The following is a 22,873-nucleotide window of genomic DNA, read 5'->3' as shown; positions in this document are numbered from 1 at the left end:
AAAGACAGATCATTTTGGCACTGAATCCAGCAATACATGAGCTTGCTGTAACCCTGGATTTGTCAGTTAGGAAGAACAATAATATTCCCCTTTACATCAAGCCAGTTTGAATCCTTTTTTTTTTTTTTTTTACTTGCAACTAAAAAAGTCTTGATTAGAACTGAAATAAACCACATTCAATTTTTTTTCTTTTCCAGTAAACAAAACTAACCTAGAATACATGTTAGGATCCATCTGTGTGCTATATTCTTTTTTATGCAAAACCTGGGGGGTATACATATTTTTCTGCTTTATAAGTAAAATATTTCAAAAAGTTTCTTCTAAAAATGTAGAAGATGTACTATAATGTGCTATACCTATTTTAAGCTGACACTTTACTTGTGGGGAAGAAAATCAGTGGTTAAAATGAATGTGACCACTTGATTAAACTACAAAGAAACCAGCAGTGCCCCAAGAAATTAAAATCCATTATCTAAAGTGGTTGGGATAGAGAATAAACAGGAATATAGTGATGTGTATTACTTTCAAGCAGAAAAATCAAAGTATAACCAAGTTATTCTTGCTGCTGGTCGAATGAAACTGCTGGATTTAGAAAAATCTAATTCTATGAAAGTCTGAGAATACCTGCAGATGGCTGAGATAGAGAGCACTCAGAAATTTAAGAGGGAATGATCATCAAGGAAATATTTCTTAAAAGCCTGTGATGATTGTATCTACCATCTATCACAAAGACATTAAAAAAACCTATTTTTTGACTTTTATTCATTTTTGAGACAGAGAGAGACCGAGAGCAAGCAGGGGAGGGTCACAGAGAGAGGGAGACACAGAATCTGAAGCAGGATCCAGGCTCTAAGCTGCCAGCACAGAGTAAGATGCAGGGCTCGAAATCACTTACCCGGAGATGATGACCTCAGCTGAAGTCAGATGCCTAACCTACTGAGCCACCCAGGCGTCCGTATCACAAAGACATTTCTAAAATGAGAATTATGTATGAGGTTCAACATCAAATTAGTCAACTATAGTACAAAATCCACAACTTTCAGAACTAGAATATAATGAATATATATAATCAATGGTGTTATTTTTGGAATAAATTTTCAAAGACAAAAAAAAATTAGCCTGACATTTTAATATTAAAGCACAATAATAGTTTTCCATTCATTATATAATATTCTTCTAATAATTTCTTTTGTTTAGGTTCTAAGTCAGCATACAGATCTAGCTCAGATAACAAGAAAAGCATCTTTCTTCTTTTTTTTTTTTTCTTATTAAGAAAAACATCTTTAGGGGCGCCTGGGTGGCTCAGTCGGTTAAGCGGCCGACTTCGGCTCGGGTCATGATCTCGCGGTCCGTGAGTTCGAGCCCCGCGTCGGGCTCTGTGCTGACAGCTCAGAGCCTGGAGCCTGTTTCAGATTCTGTGTCTCCCTCTCTCTGACCCTCCCCTGTTCATGCTGTGTCTCTCCCTGTCTCAAAAATAAATAAACGTTAAAAAAAATCTAAAAAGAAAAACATCTTTTATTTATTTATTTATTTTAAATATTTATTTACTTTGAGAAAGATCTAGAGAGAGTGCAGGAGGGGCAGAGAGAGAGAGAGAGAGAGATGGAGAATTCCAAGCAGGCTCTGCACTGTCAGCAGTGTGAGATCATGACCTGAGCCAAAACCAAGAGTCGACACATAACCCTCTGAGCCACACAGGCACCCCAAGAAAAACATCTTTTAATAGATTTCAATAGCAAGTGGCATTTGTTAAAAGCTTATTATTATTAAGCACTATGCTATTTTCTTTAAATGCATTATCATATTTAATCCTTACAATAACCCTGTGTTATAGATATCATTAAGGTCATTGCAAAAATGAGGAAACTAAGAATTACTTAAGTCAAATAAATATCTGTCATAACCTATACAACATATGTAGATTTGGTTTGTCTCACTTCAGATTCCAAATATAAGTCAAAATAACAGAAAATTTCTTTGACATAAATTCAGGCACAATGAGTGAACTAAAAAATCTGCAAATTTAGGAACTACAGAAATAAAAATATACTGAATTAAAGACAACTCAGTTCTCAACTTTCTGCTACTGGCTTTAACTCAGGTTTAACAGATCTCTCTCTTCAGGCGTGTAATCTCCATACTAAAATCTTTAAAAACTCAACTGCCGATAATTTTTCTAATTCTGTTGGAAGAAACAAAGCTCAATTCCCTCTGTGAACATTTCTAAAAATCTAAATTATGGTCTGATATGAAAAAAAAACCCATCAAATTAGTACAGATAATCTTGGAGAAAGCTACAACCATAGATTTGGCAATAGATGTGGAGAAAGGTAGACCTTTTTCTTTTTTTATTCATTTCTGTTTATAACAAAGCTTTCAACGTGTATATTTCTGTTTTCTCCTATTTTACATTCACATTTTACACATCTGCTTAAAAAAAGTCAAAGAATGTGATAAACTAATGTAATGAGGATTTTAAAAATGAATTACTTCATTTCCTTTCAGCAGCTTAGACTATTATGTTTGCTTCCAGCACACGTGCGACTCATATTCCACCCCTGGATTCTCTTCCTCATCCATCTTCATGGCGCCTTCAGTTCCGAGGTGCTAACATAGACATGTGCGTGCTGCCTACTGCACAGCAGTAAACAGAGCCATCGTGTTGGAGAGCATCATCTTTGAATATTGCATTGGCACATGTTTCAGAAAAGAAGACACATTTTCCAGACATCACACACTGTAATTAATATGTGACTTTCTTCCCAATCTTTTCCTCCAGACACCAAAGTTCTGAGTTTAATTTGCTCATGAAAAACCATTCATTTCCTTAATACTCATCTTAATATCCATCGTTATTTATTTGGACCACAAAATCTTATTACTTTAGTTGAAATTTTCCCAAATATAAATTATATGAATATGAATAGAATTTGGGGGGGCACAATTACTTACAAATAGTTATTCATGGCATTGTAAAATATTTCAAATCATAGAAAGCAAGGGAATTTTCTTTTCTTATTTTATTTTATTTTTTAATTTTAATTATCATTTTTTTAAGAAACAAATGGACACATTTTATTGTATTATTATATTCAATAATAGTTATTTTTTTCCTATGTGCCCAGTGCTGCTGATGTTTTTACTGTTGTATTCACTGTACATTTTTTGACTCCAAAAAATTTAAAAATTATTTTAATGTTTAATATTTCCAATACGCAAAGGATTCTCAGTAAAACAAATAATTGAAGGAAATGAGAAGCAAAAGATATAAACAGACAATTCACAGAAGAGGAAATTCAAACATCAACAGGCATATAAAATGATCTTCAATGTCTCTACTATTAAGGACAACACAAAATAAAACTATAATTGAGATGTTATTTTTAACGCATCAGATTGGCAAAATTTAAAAGAGTGAAAACATTCCCTGCTGACAGTGTTTCAGAAAAACAAGAGGGCAACTTACTAAAATTGTTTTGGAAAGAAATCCATCAATAACTGTTGCTATAAAAAGACATACACCCTTTGACTCAAAAGTCCCATTATTTTTTTAATCTCACCTCCAGAAATAAATAAAAGAATACCTTCATATAAAAAATAAGCTGCTTTTTGTAGCATGGTAGCATCAGAATGTCTATCGGCTGGAGAATGCTGAATAAATTATGTTATACCCGTGCCCTGAAGCTGTAAAAAGTGTATCTATATCCACTGACCTGAGGAGATAGATATTAAAGTGTACTATAACTAAAAACAAACAAACAAACAAAACAAAGTTTGAGTGTAGCAGGTAAAAAATGGTTCCATTTTAAACAAAACAAAATTTAAAAATTTACATGTGTTACATATCCAAATAAAAGAATCCTGGGAAAGCCCATTTGAGCAACAAGGGGCTGAACAAAATGGAATTATATGTGTATACACACACACACACACACACACACACACACACACACACACATGGGGGCTGTTAAACTTGGTTTACATAGGGGATAAGATCAGAGATGGGTTGAGAAGTATGAGATCATTTTTTTACTGATAAAAGTCTGCATCATTTTTCTCATTAAAATAAGTTTGCATTATCTGTTGTAATTTTAAAATCTAAAATAGACAGACTTTTAAAAAATGATGCTGTAGTGATGATCTAAGGCCAATTTCAATGTTGAAGAAATCCCAACAAGATCTGAAGCCAGTGTGGGGAGTAAAATTTTGTGTCTACGGAGTGGGTCACACACATAGCTCCAGGGGCCTTGCAGTTTTGCTCTGTGGATGGCCACTGGCAAGCGTTCAGATTTGAAAATGCTGCATCAGCTCACATCCAGCTGAATTCAGTAAGAGGCCTCCTCCCTGAAGAAGAGAGTTTTGATATGCTTAGAGGGGGACTGAAGCACTGGAAAGAGAAAATTGAGCAAAGTTGTGGAGAGGTGAGTCAGGAGATGATGCCATCAAACCCTTCCTGAGAGGAAAGCCTAAAAAGGGGAGGGACAGAACTTATTCATGAATGCAAGTCAAGAAGTTTAGGACTCTTCAATCTTTATCCTTCACCAAGAACAGCTGGTGATGACACCGTTTTGCTGGACACCATTCTGAGGGCCTTATCCATTTAACTCATTTAATTCTCCAACAAACAGAGGAAGTTGGTCCTATTGTTATCGGCAACGTAGCTGAAAGACAGAGAAGTTAATAGTCTATGGTCTTACAGCAAGTAAGTGGCAGAGTGGAATTTGAACCCAGATAGATAGTCTAGCTACTTAAGATCTCTCTACAAATTCTACTTCCTAGAATATGTCAAATTACTTGATACCTTCAAGTCTGAAAGGTTTTTCCCTTTGTACGTAATATTCTTTTCTGCTCATCCAATATTAGCATTTCCTTTCCCAGTCTCTTCACTGCCTAAGACCCAACAGCTGCCATTTTTCATAATACTTACAGCAATGCTATAAGAACATGTTATGATACTAAATGACATGAAACTGCCAATATTCGAACAATTTGAACCTACAAAAGTGGCAGTCTCATATGTTTCAATGTAATATGTGCCTGTGTTTGTGAATGTTATAGATATATCTTTCCCCGTGAAGAGGAAACTCCCTCGGTGTCCCAACACTTTTTAAAAATTTGTTTCTCCAAAGTCTATCAGAGTATCTTCTCCATAGTCTATATTCAGCAAACAGAATATTGACATAAATGCTGATAAAGAGAAATTCTGAAGTAGAAAGGGAGATGCAGAAATAGAAAGGAGATGATAAAGCAAAAGACTCTGAGGGCATGAGAATTGAGGGTGCAGAAATCAGTGCATCATTTGGCCAAATTCTTAAGAAGAGGCATCAACATTGTTCATAAAATATATCTTTCTATTGTACCTTTAGGGTCAAAGACACTCTCAAGTTTATTGATTAATTGATGTATTTCCTGTTTCAATGTTGAAGGACACAAAGGCAAAAGAAGCAGAAATTCTAAATGAGTGGGAAATATAAAATCTAATTGAGTTAATTCTTTAAAAATGGGAAATGACGTGAATCAGTCTTATGAATGCTTGGAAAGTGCACTTAAGATCAAAGAGACAATAGTGAAAGGAAAGCTTTCAGTGGAAAATTTTCAGGATGAAGACAGTACTCAATGCAGTGTTCTCTCTTCCACTGAATACATGGATGGTAGAGTAATAGTCTTTACAAATATTGAATGTGGCTAAACTAAATAGAAGTTTTTAAGATAAAGGTAAATGTAAACCAGCACCAGTATCTATAATCCATTTCTTTTATGAGGGAAGAAGTGAATATTTAAGACACACTAGTAAGGGCAAAACTGGAAAGGGTTAGAATGAGGGTGACTGATATGGGCATAGGTGACATTTTAGTTCTCAGAATTGTGATTTGTAAATTCTCTAGTTCGTGAACAAATCCATACAGTACGTCACAGCCTTTGAGTGGATAACGGGGCCTCTTAGATACCTGAGATGAATACTACCTCCTATCTTCTGCTTTCTTCTTTAAATTCAAATATCATTACCACTTCTCTCTTTACTACCTCAAAGCTTCTATGAAGTTCACCCCTTCTTTCTTCTTAATTCAAAGCCACTGTTTCCTTCAGTGCTCTGGACTTACTATATTTCTGCCTTCATCTTTAAAAAGTCGTAGCACTCTTTCTCCATTGATTTCTAAGCCTGATCCATGACCTCTGTCTCCCCTAATCTTAAAAACTTGCTGGGCCCTGGGTGGCGCAGTCAGTTAAAGGTGTTTGGCTCAGGTGATGATCTCGCCGTTGGTGACTTCGGGCCCCATGTCGGGCTCTGTGCTGACAGCTTGGAGCCTGGCACCTGCTTCGGATTCTGTGTCTCCCTCTCTCTGCCCCTCCCCTGTTTATGTTCTCTCTCTTTCAAAAATAAATAAATGTATTAAAAAAAACTCATAAAATTGTTATCTTTTTAAACACTGTACTATTAGTGGTAAAAATTCTCAGAAGTCTTGTCTTATCTCACTGGCTTAATTTTCTCACCAGTAACTCCATCCTTACCTACTGTAATTGGCTTCCACCTTCCTCTCATTATTCAGTGCATCTGTTCTCTTCAAGATTTCAGAAAAAAAGAAAGAATAGTTAACGGGGTAAGGTCTCAGACATCATGAGAAGTTATGTGAGCACAGAAACAAGGTTACAAGAAAGTCTTGAAAAGGGGAAGCAATGTCAAAAATGGGAAAATGCCTAGAGAGCAGAATGCGGAGAAAGGCTTGGTAAAGCCATGTCCAGGAAGGAGTATTGCTAGTCAGCCTAAAATGACACTATATTGGGAAACAGTACTATAGAAGGATCTGACTTTTGTGAGACGCAGCAAACGAAAACCTGGAGAGTCTGTCTTGACTGGGAATTCATGAACTACTTTCATGAACTACAAAGAGAAGTCATTATCACAATAACTAAAAGTGTCTGCATATAGGTCATGTGTTTACTGTATAATTTCAGATATTTTGGGTGTGGTGAGCGTAGATGAAAGTAGAAAAGAGAGAGAAGGATAAGAGCGACATGCAACCTGGAAGAGAGATAATAGTCTGAAGTTTCCATGTGTTTAAGAAGCCTCTGATAGTTGTTATCCTGAGGCTAGGAATCCAAGACCAGAACACTCTTTGCTAGCTTTCACCATGTACCTAAAAACTGGGATGACTTCTTCCTTTCTCAAAGACTCTCAAAGACTTATTAAGTTTCCTTAACTTCCTTACCACCTATATCAGACCAGTTTTCCTGGGAGGACTTTGTAGGCATTGGCCCACAGGTGGATCAGTATTTGTTACCTGAAATGGCTTATCACAACTGATTTAATAACTACCATTCTCAAGTAAGAAGCCCCAGGGTAAAATTTTGGTTGCATAAAGTAACCAATTACAACTTGGTAGGAAGGAGGACAGCTTTTTTTGACATAATCACCACAAGATAACCTCGCCATGAAAAATACAGAAATTTAGTAAGAGTTGTTCAATTCTGGGGGTGGGGTGGGGTTGTGGGGAAGGCCCACAGGAATCAGATATTGTTTTTAAATGTTTCACTTTCATTTACAAAAGTAGGATATATAAAATCGTTGTTTAGATAGTGTAAGGAATAGCCTCCTTATAGATCCAGAAAAATAGAGTGTAAAAACAAAATAAAAAATATTCCCAACAGATAACCACAATAAATTCTCCTTCATCGGTTCATTCAGTTGTCAACCATTTCCTGCTGGAGCTTGGGTTAGTAGACACATTGGGCCACTTCTCAACTAAAACTGAGGAGTTTCCTCAGATATCCTGATGCAGTCCACTGATACAGTCTGAAAGTTGTCTAAATGATGTCCGTTCAGAAGCCTGTCCTCGGAACCTATTCTCTGAAATGTCAATATTAGTATTAGTCCAAGTTTTTAAGTTTCCTAAAGATCTTGGAAATTATCTTCAAGCTGACATACCACAAAACATGATTAGTCTTGAAACAAGGCTTACCACAGTCATGATTCAATTAAGATAATAAAATTTAGTTTTTGATAATGGCAAACATTATGTAAGAGTAAAGGTAGCCTATTTGATCAGTTAACCTATTTAAGTTTAGAAAAAAACAAACTCAAATAGAACAAAATAGAACCTTTTTTTACATTTAACATTGATGAATCAGAAGATGCAAGCCTTTTTTTTAATTAAAATTATTAAACTGGTCCTGTTGGCTACAGAATTATCTTACTTATAGAAGCCTGGAATCTTAAAACATTTTTGAGTTAGTATTTGTAAGAAAGTAAATTTTAACATTTATTCCAACCTTGGGCTAGAAAAAGATGACCTTTGTGGGCTGAATTTATCCCTCACACAAACAGTTTATTATGTCTACCTAGTACAAATGGGCTACCATTAACTAAAGACCAGGGGTCTTGAAATTTTTCTTTACTTATTCCCAGAGAATTGAAGGTGACATCAAAAATTTTTTGTTATTAATTTAAAGATGTAATGTCTGTCATATTATTAACATTGCCTTTTAAAATTGTTATATCACATTTTTAATATATCTGATGGAATTAGAATGACATATCAAATCTGAAAGGGATAAATGAATTCTAACTACATGCAGTGAGTTCTCTAGAGTTCAGGGCACCATGCCCTAGATTGTCCTAGATTGCAATAGTGGGAATATTTTGCCTTGGACCTGCATTCAATAAGTTCTGCTATTAAGAGAGCAGTTTTTTTAAATCTAATTTGTGGAAATTGGCATCAAAAATAAAACAAGGTATTGGACCAAAAGTAAAATGGAAGTTACAACAGGTATATTAATTATTATATTGTCTTTTAAATGCACTATTTATACAGTAGACTCTACACAATAAACTAAAATTAGGTTCCTCTAAATCTAGTAAGTTCATGGTAGCAGTATATACCATCAGCGATAGTCAAGACAATCAAAGATAAAAAAAGAGAAACAGCTTATCAGTGACAACAAGCAGGAGTTTCACACCAATGAAATAATACATATGGCTGTGCATTATCCAGGAATCTGGTCACATGTAAAGGAAAACGTGTTTCTTATGCATCTAAGCGAATAGCACAAAAAATTAAACAATCTATTGGTCTATCAGAAATAAACATGGAACTTAACTTCCTCTACCTTGAAATCATACAAAGTATAATTTCATACAATAGACACAAATGAATGATAATCTTTACTTTCTTTTTTATGAGGAGGCTGAAAATGCCTTTCATCAATCTTAAATATTCCATTTCCAAAATCCATAGTTGAATAAGGCAGAGAGATATGTCAGGGCTTGTGAACTGGATGAAATAAAATGTTGCCATCTTCAGTTTTTCTTACAATTGTTCTTTGCTTTGCTCTCCCGAAACTTTAAGCAACAATGCTTTGACAATAGTTGAAAGATAGGAGGAAAGACCTTGTTAAACCAAAATGTCATCATTGCCACCACGCCAAACCACAATATATCTTGAATTCAGAACATACTCATATGGGTTAAAGTAACTTTCTAAGTGGCTTTAACTTAACCAAAATTAGCAGCAAGGCAAGGAAAGATGTAATGATTTATTGCTGGTTCATGGTGACTGCATTAAAGAAGGCTTTGCCAGAATCGATATTTTGAAATGTTCCTTTGTTTGATATTCTGGAAGATTTCACAACTGGTGATGAATGATAACAGTAGGATAGATGAAAGGTATGACTTTCTTTGAAAAGTGGTAACAGGGGGAATTATGAAAGAAGATATTGGGGGAAAAAATCACAGGGGTTTCCTCAGGCAGGTCAATGTTAGGAACAAAAACATGGATTTAAGGATTTGGAAATAGGTTCACTTAAAATATTCTATGCTTACATGCCACTTGGAAAGTCTTCAAGCCCCACCCTCTGCGAGGTCCATCTACCTTAGTTTGAAGACTGTGAACATAACTTGCTAAAATTATTATGCTGAGATCTCTTTAGTTTAACTTCCTAAAGGACTTTAATAATGTAATATTTTTAAATGAAATATTAAAAGAGAATATAATCCAGATGTAATTGCATCAACAGACAATTAAATTTTTGTGGAAATTGACCATCTATTTCTAAAATTTATATGGAAATCCAAAGGACCAAGAATAGCCAAGGCAATATTGAAAACAGAAAGGAAAGGGAGGACTTAAACTACTAAATATTAGGACTTATGAAAAAGCAATGATAATTAAGGCAACAAAGCATGGGCATAAGGATAAACAAATAGACCAATGGGACAGAAACAAACCCATGCATGTATAGTCACCTGATATATGAAAAAGATAGCACTCCAGTGCAGTGAGGGAAGGATGTTTTGAGGTTTTATTTTTTTCATGGTGCTATGCGACTGTGTCAAAAATTGTATCTTGACCCCCACCTTCACACCACATACAATAATCATTTCAAGATGAATTATAGATCTGTATGTGAAAGATAAAAATATGAAGCCTGCAAAAGAAAACATGGAGAATATCTTCAGTAGTCTTGGGTAGGGCAAAGATTTTTTAAACATAACACAAAATGTACTAACTAGAGATGGAAAACCAATGATAAATAGGACTACATTCTGTTCATCAAAAGAAAGTCTTGATGGCGTGATATTGCAGTCCAAAGGATGAGAGAAGATATTTGAATACATCTACCCAATAAATGTGGTATACAAAATATTTAAAGTACCCATAAAAGTCAGCAATATAAAAGCAAACAATCTACAGGCAAAGAATGTGAACAAGCCCTTTCAGGTGACCAATAAACATATGAAGATGTTCAACCTCATTAGTCAGTCGGGAGGTACAAATTGAAACCAGGATGCAAGACCACTTAAACAATAAACTCCGATGAGACTAAAATAAAAAATATGAACAAAACCAAACCTTGATGAAAACAGTGCACAACTTGAACTTTCATATTCTGATGTGAGAGTTTAAATTCGTATAATTACTATGGAGAGGGTTGAAAGATGTAGCAAATAAAAAGATAGAATACTGTTTATGGAAAAATATTTGTCAGTATATGTTAAAGGTGAACCTGTGTACAGCCAAATGACAAAGGAATTACCCCTGATTTATATAACCAATAAAAATAACTTCACGTGAATCCTTTTCTAGGGCCATCTCAAGATGAATGGAGCTTTGGCACTTCTGGTATGATGTCACGCTTACGTTTTTATTGCAGCGCATGTGAACAAAATGCGATAGACCACCATGGAGCAGAAATCGTGAGCCTTTGTCTGCTGTCACCAGTGAAAGAATATTTTTTCTCAGTCCTGATCTAGACTTCTGTGGACTGCAGGGTGCTTCTTCTCCTCATGGTCCAATTATGGTTAGAGTTGATGAAATTGCCCAGTGAGGGAACACATGTTTGGGCATTTTTCAACAAAGTTTTGGACTTATCTGCTGTGCTTTTGTGGAGAATACTTAGAAAATTAAATTTATTAACCTCAGAATTATTGGAGAAGGTTCCCTTGCTCTGAAAATTGGCTTGCTAATGATACCGGCTATTATTTTTGAAACTAGTGATCTAGAGGCCTTTTATAATGTAATTATTTTATGTGGTACTAACGAAGTATGACTTAATGTAAGGCAGGCATTGCATAGTGGAAACGGAGATTACGCTTTGTGTGGTGTAAACGAGGCATTATTGAACAAAAGAGAACTGAGTTTACCTAACCCTCTAAAGCATTAAGCGCTGTATGTCTAAAAAAAAAAACTATACAGAAACTCTACATCAGTAATTCTAAGGATTGACATATTCTAGTTGAAATATCTTTCTTGATGATAGGCTAACATAAAATGTGAATATTTGCTTCTTTCTCCCTGAGTTGTAGCAAATGTTCTCTGAGTGCTTGATGCAGTTCATCAAATAAATCCCACTTTAGAAGGTATAATTAATGGTGTGCCTTAGACACCAGGTGATATTTTCATTTTACTTAGTGAATATTCTAATATCTGTACTTTTCATGTGGGAAAGGATTAATAATGTTCAAGGTCTTTTCAAGTTTCTCATTTAATTTAAACCTGGATAATTTCATAAATGCATCTCATGACAGTATTGCTAAAAAAAAAGTACACACCTTAGAGATGTTTAATGTAAACTCAAAGTTCTCATTTTAGGAAACTTGAATAACATTCTTATGCAAAAAAAAAAAAGTCCAATAATTTAGCAAGTGGAGAAACCTTTACTTTGCCTTTTTAAAATTTGAGGAACATTTGTGGTGCCCGGGTGGCTCAGTTGGTTGAATGGCCGACTTCGGCTCAGGTCACAACCTCACAGTTTGTGAGTTTGAGCCCCTCATCGGGCTCTGTACACAGCTCGAAGTCTGGAGCCTGTTTCGGATTCTGTGTCTCCCTCTCTCTCTGCTCATCCCTCACTAGTACTCTGTCTCTCTTTCTCTCAAAAATAAATAAAAACATTTAAAATTTGTTTTTAAATTAAAAAAAATAAATTTGAGGAACAGTTTTCAAGGTTATCTACTACAGTCCAAGCAAAATATCTTATCATCTACATCTTCTGAGCGATTTTGGGCAATGATAAATGTTGTCCTCAAAACAGACCTTATTCTTACCGAAGGCAAAAGTTTTATGGAGCATTTATTTTAATACCGTATAAAGGAAACATTGAAATGTTTTAAAAGGTTTGCTCATTTCCTGATTTTTAAATGGATTACTGCTTTTGACTGATCTTGGAAGAGGAGAGAAAGAAAGAAAGAAAGAAAAAAGAAAGGAAGAAAGAAATCACAAATTTATAATGTGGGCATACTTACATACTATATATACTCTCACATCATAAATTTAAATTATTAGAATGTTTCACCTCAAAATTGTTGTACTAGGTTTTAGTTACAAAGTTAAGTTGCAGATTAATTAGATAGTTGCTTTAAAATTTAAATTCCTCATCATCTGACAGTCATTTGAGTTCACAAAACTGTCACTTGGAAAAAAAATTCAACAGGGAATTGATGTGATGATATATTATATATGTTAATTGTTTTAATTTTTAATTTTAGAGAGAGTGTGCACAAGCAGTGGGGAGGGAGGGGGGTAGAGAGAATCTCAAGCAGGCTTCCCGCTCAGCATGGATCCCGATGTGGGGCTCCATCCCACAATCCTGGGATCATGATCTAAGCCAAAATCAAGAGTCAGACGCTTGACTAACTGAGCCACTCAGGTGCCTCTGTGCATGTTAATTTTTTACCTTTAACTTTACTGGTGATCATCTAGGGGTGACTGATAAGAATTTTGGAAGCAGGAGGAAAAAATTCATCTTTTTTTGTTTTTTTAATGTCATGCCTCTTGTGAGGAGTACAAATTGATATGTCCTAAAGTAAGAATTTAATAAGGAGGGAGATCCCTTTTGTCTCCTAAAAGAATAGTGTAGTGTATTGTTTAGACTTAAAGGCAGGTTAACTTTTATTTCTTTAAGTATGAGGTATCATTATAACATGCAATTTATAAATGTCCTAAGGTAAAAGTTAAAAACTAAAATAAATAAATACATTCATGTGTTTACCAAAATACTGTATAATAATGTTCATAGCAGCGCTACTTTATAGCCTTAAACTAAAAACAAACCCAATGTTTGTCAATAATTTAAAGATATAAATATCCTGTGGTATATCCATGATTTGTAATACTGTCCAGCAGAGAAATTGAATGAATGTCAAGTACAGTTAACAATATGGAAAATTCCACAAGCACAATGTTCAGGAAATGAAACCAGATATAAAATAGTACACACTGTAATATAACATTTACATAAAGTTCAAAAACAGGTAAAAGTAATCTGTGGAGCTAGAAGTTAAAATAGTGGTTCCTCTGAAGAGAAAGAAGAAACAACACATGGGCGGGGGCAAGAACGTGGCTTCTGTAATGCTGCTATAATTCTTCACTCAGTGTGAGCTAGAAGAATGTTTCCACTTTGTGGAAATTCACTGAACTGTGCACCTATGATTTGTGCACTTTTTTGATTGGATACTATACATCAAAACAGTTTGTTAATTTTTTAAATAAAAATGTATATGGAAGGATTTAAAGTACCTTAAAACCTTGGGTTGCAAATAACTTGTTGTATGAGTATACCTCAAGATGAGCAAACATTTTTAATAAATTTGAATTTGATAAATGAGCAATGTTTTGCAATACAAGTAGTACATGTTGCTGAACGTCCCATGATTACAACTGAGCCAATGGTTGTTCTTTTTCCCTCTCACCCTGCAGGATTGTGGGTGATCATCAATGCAATGTTACATTTCCGTGAAATTCTCAAAAGGAGGCAAAAGCAAGTGTCATTGGAAAGGTTCCTTGTTAGAGTTCCATGAAAAGACAAAGATTCCATTGAGCTGGTAGATAGCAGTGATTAGTGATAGCAAAAGTCCTCCTACACAATAACCCTCCTCCTCCTCTTGGCTGCCTCACACCAGCCACAAAGGTTTTCAAAGGTAAGTGCAGGTTAATTTGTTTATTTTTCTTTATATTTTATATTTTCTGTATTATTTTGTATTAAATTACAGTATTGTAATCATTTTTATATGAATCTTTTTGGGTTGTGGAATGAATCATCTGAGTTTCCATTATTTCTTATGGGGAAATTCACTTTGACACACAAGTGCTTTGGATTACAAGCATGTTTCTGGAATGAATTATGCACCTAATCCAAGGTTTTACTGTATATGAAAACAATACCATTTATGTGTGAGTGGGTTGGTGTAAACAGAAGCTAAAGTATTCTAACATCCTTGCATTGTCTAGAGAGAGTGAAACTACCAATTAACCAAATGCCCCTATTTTCAAATGACTTGTACAGCTGGTTGAGTTAGGTGGCTCTTAATGTAATTAATGTCTATTATTTATTTGGTCTCAATCTCTTACCTAAAGAGTAGATGCTATCAGAATAGTTCAGGGAGTGGTATTTAGTGCAGGTGAAAATTTGAAATGAAAGTATACTTTTTAGGGTTTTGGGAATAGATTACTATATACTCAGTAGTTTTCAGAGGATGACTAACTTGGGCCAAGGGTAACTTTTCTATTCTGCTGTCAAACCTTTTGTGTATAAATGGAGCTTTAACACTTCAATGCTACCATAAGAATAGAGCAGTAGATACAGTCCTAAAGAGTCAGATATCTGTAAGGCCAAGAGACAAAAAGACAAGACATCAGCTTAGCAGCATCTGGGTACCGAGGGAGGTTCCCATAAGTGTTTCTTCGATGTACAGATGACCCTGTCTCCTGAACTGACGAGAAAGCTCAGGTACCACACTATAGCTATTTGTTGTGTTTTATTTTTACAAAATCTCTGTTTATACTGAATAAAAAATCTATTTAAATCAGAAACATAATTCAGGAGGGGAAATAAAAAAGAAATGAGACAGGTATAATGGAATTTAGGAACCAGTTTTAGAAACAAAACAAGTGACATTCTCTTTCTGGAGAGTAAGTTTCCTCATCTGAGAAAATGGGGATAATAATAAAATACATATTTCAAGATTACTGCGAGAATCATATGAAACACATAACTTTAAAATCAGGCTTGGGGCGCCTGGGTGGCTCAGTTGGTTAAGCATCTGACTTCAGCTCAGGTCATGATCTCATGGTTCGTGATTTCAAGCCTCAAGTCGGGTTCTGTGCTGATAGGTCAGAGCCTGGAGCCTGCTTCGGATTCTCTGTCTCCCTCTCTCTCTGCCCCTCCCCCACGCATGCTCTTTCTCTCTCTCTCTCAAAAATAAATAAACACTAAAAAAAAATTAAAAAAAATAAAATCAGGCTCCACGACATACTAGCTATGTTACGTTGGGCAAGTTATGCACACATAAGCTCTCTCCACTTTAGCTTTCTCATCTGTGAGATAAGAATATAGTAGAATTTATCATTCATGGAATAATTTTCTTTTGAACACGTTAGTATAAATAGTGTGACGTACATACACATGTGAGTGTATATGTCCATATGTGTGTGTGTCCACTTATTTTCACCTACATGTATGGGATGCTTAGTTTGCTTTTGAAGTACACTAATGCATAATCCATACCACAATCCATTTGTTAATAACATATGGTTATTCAAATAACTTTTCATTGGTGAAATACATTGTATTTAAGATAATGGGCTTGACCATAAATTTTATGCATATTGCTCTCCCTTTGAAGGTATGAGATATAAGGATCTGGAAAAGTCAGCCATCTATCTTTCGGAGGAGCAACACTCCACATCTAGAGCTCTGTGTCTTTCACTTCGCAGGGTACTCCTGATCCAACTAAATGATTGCTATTTCTCCTTTTGGAATATAATTGGTTCCAGAGCTGATCATCAGTACACTTTACAGTATAGTCCTTCTGGCAGGGTATCTTCTGATTAGTTCAACATTCATTCTTAGCAGTAGGTGCCCAGACTATGCTGGCTGTTAAATATTTAGAACTTCACTCTTACTCATGCCCAACTTGGAGCAAACATTTATCCAGTGGGCTTGTAACACTGCCTTACAATAGAGGGCTTACAACAACACACTGTGTGACTGTTTTTTTTTTTTTTTTTTTGCCTTCTTGTAAATAAATGTGTATTTGTTGGATTTTGGTTTAACGGCTTGCATTTATTCCAACTTATGACATAGAGATAAGGTTGTCTAAATTTCAGAATACTTGCATACGTGAAATAAAGGCACATGTACAAAGCTGCATCGTCAGCCTTAACCACTTTCCAAACTCTGCAAACACAACCTTCCAGCCAAGTAAGAGCCACTTCTCCTCTTACCTCTTTTCTGGCCTAAAACTCTAGCTAGCAGTTGACGAGGCTGGGAGAAGGAACAGGGGAAAGGAAACCAAGCAAAGACAATAACCCGCCTTTCACTGAGAGTGAGCAGCTGCTAACTATGGCCCTTTGTTTGGGTGAAATGAAGCAAAAGAAAATGGAAGCATTGCTTAATAAGCATACACACACACACACACACACACACACACACACACATATATATATATATGATATATTTTAATCACTGAATCCTGATTGGATTTTTATGATTTAAAATGATGATACCTAAATGTGGACAGGGATGTCATGGGATCTGTCCAACTTTCCATTCAGTGAGTCACAGTGAATTTACCCACACTGAACACTTTTAAAAGGGATAGAGGGAAACAAAAATAAATTTTTTTTAATTTAATCATAAATCCTTTTCATTCAATGTGCGTGATATAAACATATTTAAATATTATATTAAATTTATGTTATATAAAAATATTAAGAATTATGTTTCTTTTTATAACTGGTTTGATTAAGGTGACTCAACTCTTATGTATATAATCATAAAATGGTTTTATTTTTTCATTAACTGTTGTCTATATGCTTTTTATTTATTTACTTATTTTGAGAGAGAGAGTGGGTGTGTGCCCAAAGAGGGAAAGGGCAGAGAGTGAGGGAGAGAGAGGATCCCAAGCAGGCTGCACACTGTCAGTGTGGACCCTGACGTGGGGCTCAAACCCACAATTTTGAGGTCACGACCTGAGTCGAAATCAAGAGTCTGATGCTTCACTGACTGAGCCACCCATGTGCCTTTCATCTGTATTTTTTGAAACACCCCTTGTCTCTTTCCATTATAAGTAAGCACTTTTCATGCTGTCTCTAACTAATTTCATAACACTTTCAGTCATTTTCACTTATTTAAACATCTTCCCCCATCACAGTAATATTTCAGGACCTCCTTTATGTATCACAATAGTAATAGCCACCAATACTTCTCAACCCCCCAAAACCAGACCCTCTCTGATTGCACCCTGTAGAATGTAGTAATTCCTGTACAGTTCAGTAAACATGGATAACTAAATATCTGCCAGTACCCCATATTATTATGACTTAAAAATCAGAAACATCGATCCTTTTACTTTTTCTTTAGAAAACTATTCTTTCCCCAAAAGGAACCCTCAAACTCCTAGGTGCTTAAGAGCCATTGCTGTATTTAAAAATTTAACCTTCTGATTTCTTCTTTTACTATCTGTAAGAAGGACTGCCGGCAGGCCTTCTCTAGCACAACCATAAGCAAGGCAGCTGTTGGCAGTCCTAGCTGTCCCTGGAATGGCAGTTGGCTCTCTTAAAAATCTAAAAGACCTTTTTCTAGGCGAATCAACAAATAGCAGACCAGAGGTAAGCCAATGATCATGGTGTTGATCAAAATCAAAACTGCATCTTCACAAGCGTTAGCAGTCGTCAAGGGTTAGCATCAGTTAGGACTATTCTCTACTAAGATTTCCATGGAGACTCAAAAGACCTCAGGATAGGGCCACCTGGCTGGCTGAGTTGGAAGAGCATGTGACTCTTGATCTTGGGGTTGTGAGTTCAAGCCTCACATTGGGTATCGAGATTACTTAAAAAATAAAATCTTAAGAAAAAGAAGATCTCGGGACAGATTCAAGGCTGGAACACATTCAAGGTAACAAAACTGGATTTGATTTCATTTTACCTGAAAAATTGTAGACATGAAATAAGAAGTTTCATCTCCTATATATTCTCTCTAGAGCGGATGGCCACTAATTGATGCCTTGTGGGACAGAACATTTGCAGGAACGATTCATAAAGGTTTCCCTGCCTTCCTATAAAAAAAATATTTCTGGTAGTCTCAAAGATCCCATTAGTCATTATAAAACAAAACAAAACAAAACAAAACAAAAAAAAGCAAAAACCCACAAAAAACCCTGATCTATTGTCATTTTAAAAGGTGTGTTTATGCATGTAGGGTTGGAAACAGATCATATTTCATCCCGCAGTTATGTTTAAGCCCTAAAAGCTGAAGCTCCTTCCCAGTATGTGCAAATTATAACAAGTAATTTTGCATTAGCCATTTATTTTGTTCTGTGTCTGCATCAGTGTTATCCCTAAACTCTGAAAAAATTAGGGATGGAGACTATTATTCAGTACCCCACTCATAGATATATGTAATATTTGATTGATGTTACTATATGGGAATGACTATATGGAAGATTCAGTTATAGATCCCAGGTGAGAAGTGCAATGAAATGGATTTGGGTTTTGGTGATAAGTGAGGGAATTTTTTTTTTCCTTATTTGTAGTTTCTAAATTTCCACAGTGGTCCTATAGCAACTCTTTATTTTTACAAAGTAATTTTTAAATCTTATGAAATAAAAGAGTAATTATCATGATCAATTTTCAAAAGAAGAAACTAGAACACGATCCAAGAAAAAAGGCACTAGTACAATGAGCAGCCCCAGATCTCTCTGCTTCCTAGGTTAGTATTTTTTTTTTATCTCTACCATACCTTCTAGAACAATTCCTGACACAAATTGGTGATGCCTCCAAGGAACTTAATAAGGGCACTTAATGAAAGCAATAAAAATACAGAATTAATCTGATATACCAGAGTAATTTTACATTTAGTTTTGGACCTCAGGTTTCCCTTCAGTTTATCCAATTGGCACTTTTTCCTTATATTCCAGCCAAATAATTTATGTTTTCAGAGCTAAAAGTAAGGAGCCTGCTTCAGAGATGTTTTTCTGCCCACACATTATTCTCTAGTGATTTACCTAGAGCTTGGACCTTTTTCCAGGATTTCCGTGGGGGACACGCCTCTTTCTGCTTCTGATTTAAACAAAATATCAAGGAGAAGCCAAATCATACATGCATGGCACAAACTAAATAAAGCTGATGGTTTTTCAATGCTTTATTACATTGATGTCAGTATCCTTACATGAGTATAATCAAGTTAGCAATCTGGTTTGGTCACTGACAAAAGGAAACATTTCTAAAACCTCACAGAACAGTGTAGGACACAAACGAAAACTAGTTATGCTTCCATCTCTTTATGGAACAGTCACCACATGCCATCCAGTACATCATATACACGTTTAGTGCTGCTCAACAGCTTCTAAATGGTAGAGGAGAGATGAGGCAGACATCAGGGGAAATTTTAAGGCAATTGCAGTCAAACATTATCCAGGAAGCTGCAGGTACAATAGCATTCCATGAAAGCTGGAACTTGCCTCAGAACCTGGACTATTGAAGTGTACAATTAAATTCTTTTTTTTTTTTTTTTTACTTACAAGGAAATTACATACATTTGCGAAACTGTTACCTCTATGTTGATTCTCAGTGCAGTTATTTGTAGTCTTCCAGAAAACTTTGTTTGAAGTGGTTGTTTTGTTTGCTACTCCTGTTACCCAAAATGTTATAAGCTACTTTAATGATTAAAAAATGAGAGCGACATCAGTATACACGGTGACAGTTTAATGTCTCTCTCTTAAAAAAACCACAATGACATCGATATAAATGACGGTTTAGTATCAACAATCATGAATGTAATATAAAGATGCCAGTGTTTTAAGATCAAAGCAAAACCAGCCAACAGACTAACTCTAAGAAATGAGCTATTTTAGTTCATTAAAGTATTTTTCACAGCCGCTATGATGTGTCTGGCACTGATACCAAACTTATCCAGCAATTCACCAGGTTTTCCACTTTGAGGCACTTCTGACACTGCTAGCTGATGAACAAGGATGTCAGGCTCTCTAGAGACAGCTGCACATACAGCTTCTCCAATGCCACCTTCCCGGTAGTGATCCTCCACTGTGATAACCCGGCCACCTGTAGCTCTTGCATTGGAGATGATGTTGGCAGCATCCAAGGGTTTAATGGTAAATGGGTCAATGACACGGATAGAAATACCTTGTTGAGAAAGACTGTCAGCAGCTGCTAAGGCTTCATGCAGAGTAACTCCAGCTCCAATAACTGTGACTTTGTCATTGACACTCTGGCGGATGACCTTGGCCTGCCCAATCTCAAAATTTTCTTGTGGGGTATAAATAACTGCAGTTTCTGGTTGGCTGGTCCGAATGAAGCACATTCCTTTGGTATTGGCAGCCAGATAAACAGCATACTCTGTTGAGACGGCATCACTTGGATAGAAAACGGTACAGTTGGGAATACTTCGGAACATGGCTAGATCCTCCAGGGCCACCTGGGAGGGTCCATCGTCACCAATGGATACCCCACAGTGGGAACCAATAAGATTGATATTGGTTTGAGATATGGCTCCCATCCTTATCTGATCGAATGCTCTGGCCAAAAAGGCAGCAAAGGTACTAACAAAAGCAATGGTTCGACCACGTGTGGCACAACCTAGTGCCACACTCACCATGTTTTGCTCAGCAATAAAACACTCAATAAAATGCTCAGGGTGCTCTTTATTGAATATCTCAGAAAAGGTGGCGTTTTTTGTGTCACCATCCAGGACAATAACTCTTTCATTTGCATGGCCCAGTTTTGCCAAAGCCAAACCACATGCTTTCCTAGTAGCTATCGTGTCACCAACTATATATTCAGGCAGACAGGTCATTTTTATATTGCTGATGCTGATTTGAGGTGAGTCTTCAATGGGAGGTTTTGCTATGAGATTCCTGTTGGTCTGTATCTGACCCTCAATTAATTTGATGATTGCATCTACTCTTTCTTTTGGCATCGGCTTTCCATGCCAATTTTCTGCATCCTCAATATCTGGAATACCCCGGCCCTTGAAGGTCTTTGCAACTATGGCAGTGGGCTTGTTCTTCACTTGAGCCGCTTGCCAAAATGCTTGGCATAATGCCTCCACATCATGGCCATCCACTAGGTAAGTATTCCACCCAAAGACTTCACAGCGATTCTGATAGATGTCTGTGCAGTGCTCAAGAGGCGTGGCTCCACTTTGTCCTAAGCGGTTCACGTCGAAGACTGCCACGAGATTGTCTAAATTGTAGTGAGAAGCAAAGGCCAAAGCCTCCCAGACAGAGCCTTCTGAAGATTCGCCATCCCCTATGAGGCAGAACACCCGGTAGCTGGCCTTGTCGAAGTACTTGCCAGTATAAGCCATTCCACACGCGGCACCTAATCCTTGCCCAAGTGATCCTGTTGCCACATCAACAAACAGCACTCTTGGGGTGGGATGTCCCTCCAAGTCACTGTGAATTTTCCTCAAGTTCAGCAAGTCAGATTCGCTGATGTTGCCCACCTCTGCCCAAGCGGCATAGAGGATTGGAGCAGCATGGCCCTTCGAGAGGATGAATCGGTCGTTGTCGGGATGTCCTGGGTCTGTCTGTTTATACCTCATGGTGTGGAAGAAGAGCACGGACATGATCTCGGCTGCACTGCAACATGAAGTGGGGTGGCCGGAGCCGGAGGCACATGTGGCCCTGATGGAATGGATTCGCAGGCGGTTGGCCACGTCCCGCAGCACCTGCACGGTGTTCCCATCAGGCTTGCAGTCGTTGGCCATGATGGTAAGCTCACCGGTCGGCTCAGGGCAAACGCTGCCTGAGCACCCCTCACCGTTATGTCACGTGACCTCCGCCCCTGGCCCCACCTACTCCAGGAAGTGAGCTCCGCCAACGGCAAGAGCCGCGGGAGGAGAGGCTTTGTCGCGAGACTCAGGGTCGCTGTGCACCTTTCTTCTTCCGCGCACGGCCGTGTCCTTCTACGCTCAATGGAATGTATTTTTATATTAATTGTGTCACTTAATGTTCAACATTATTAAAAATAATTAAATTTATTTATACCTTTCCTCCTGTTATAAATTCAAAAGGGATCATTCTCATTTCTATGTGTTATATGGAGAAATTTATGAGGCTGTGCTTTTCTTTTAATGCATTCTGCGTATATCCAAGATTTGTCCACTGCTTCACAGCAGGGTATTAATAGAAATGACCCAAAGTCGCTTTCAATATAGCCAATATGGTAACACTATGCCAACAAAGACTTTCTCAGAACAACTGAAAATTCTGTCTCTGACTCAGAGAAGTACAATGACTTATTTGGACAAAAGTTGCAGGAAGAACAAATTTAAAACCACTCAGTGGCAGAGTATCTAGTACCGCAATTTTCCCAGTATACCCTAAAATGCTATAACCATTACCATGAGTAATTGTTTTTTA

The 22,873-nt window shown here is 36.6% G+C and overlaps 1 protein-coding gene and 1 long non-coding RNA gene across 2 annotated transcripts in view; both read right to left on the bottom strand.

Moving 5' to 3' along the window:
• Positions 1–22,873, bottom strand: part of LOC131506906 (uncharacterized) — a 55,096-nt gene that overhangs the window by 21,066 nt on the left and 11,157 nt on the right. The gene's annotated exons all lie outside the window — the stretch shown is intronic.
• TKTL2 (transketolase like 2) lies at positions 19,618–22,292 on the bottom strand. The gene has a single exon (XM_058720970.1). It carries the CDS (start codon positions 22,216–22,218, stop codon positions 20,341–20,343), a length of 1,878 nt encoding a protein of 625 aa, XP_058576953.1. The 5' UTR covers positions 22,219–22,292; the 3' UTR covers positions 19,618–20,340.

Source organism: Neofelis nebulosa, chromosome 3, assembly GCF_028018385.1.
Source record: "Neofelis nebulosa isolate mNeoNeb1 chromosome 3, mNeoNeb1.pri, whole genome shotgun sequence".
In the NCBI taxonomy this organism is placed as follows: Eukaryota; Metazoa; Chordata; class Mammalia; order Carnivora; family Felidae; genus Neofelis; species Neofelis nebulosa.
This window is presented reverse-complemented; position numbering and strand designations above follow the sequence as displayed.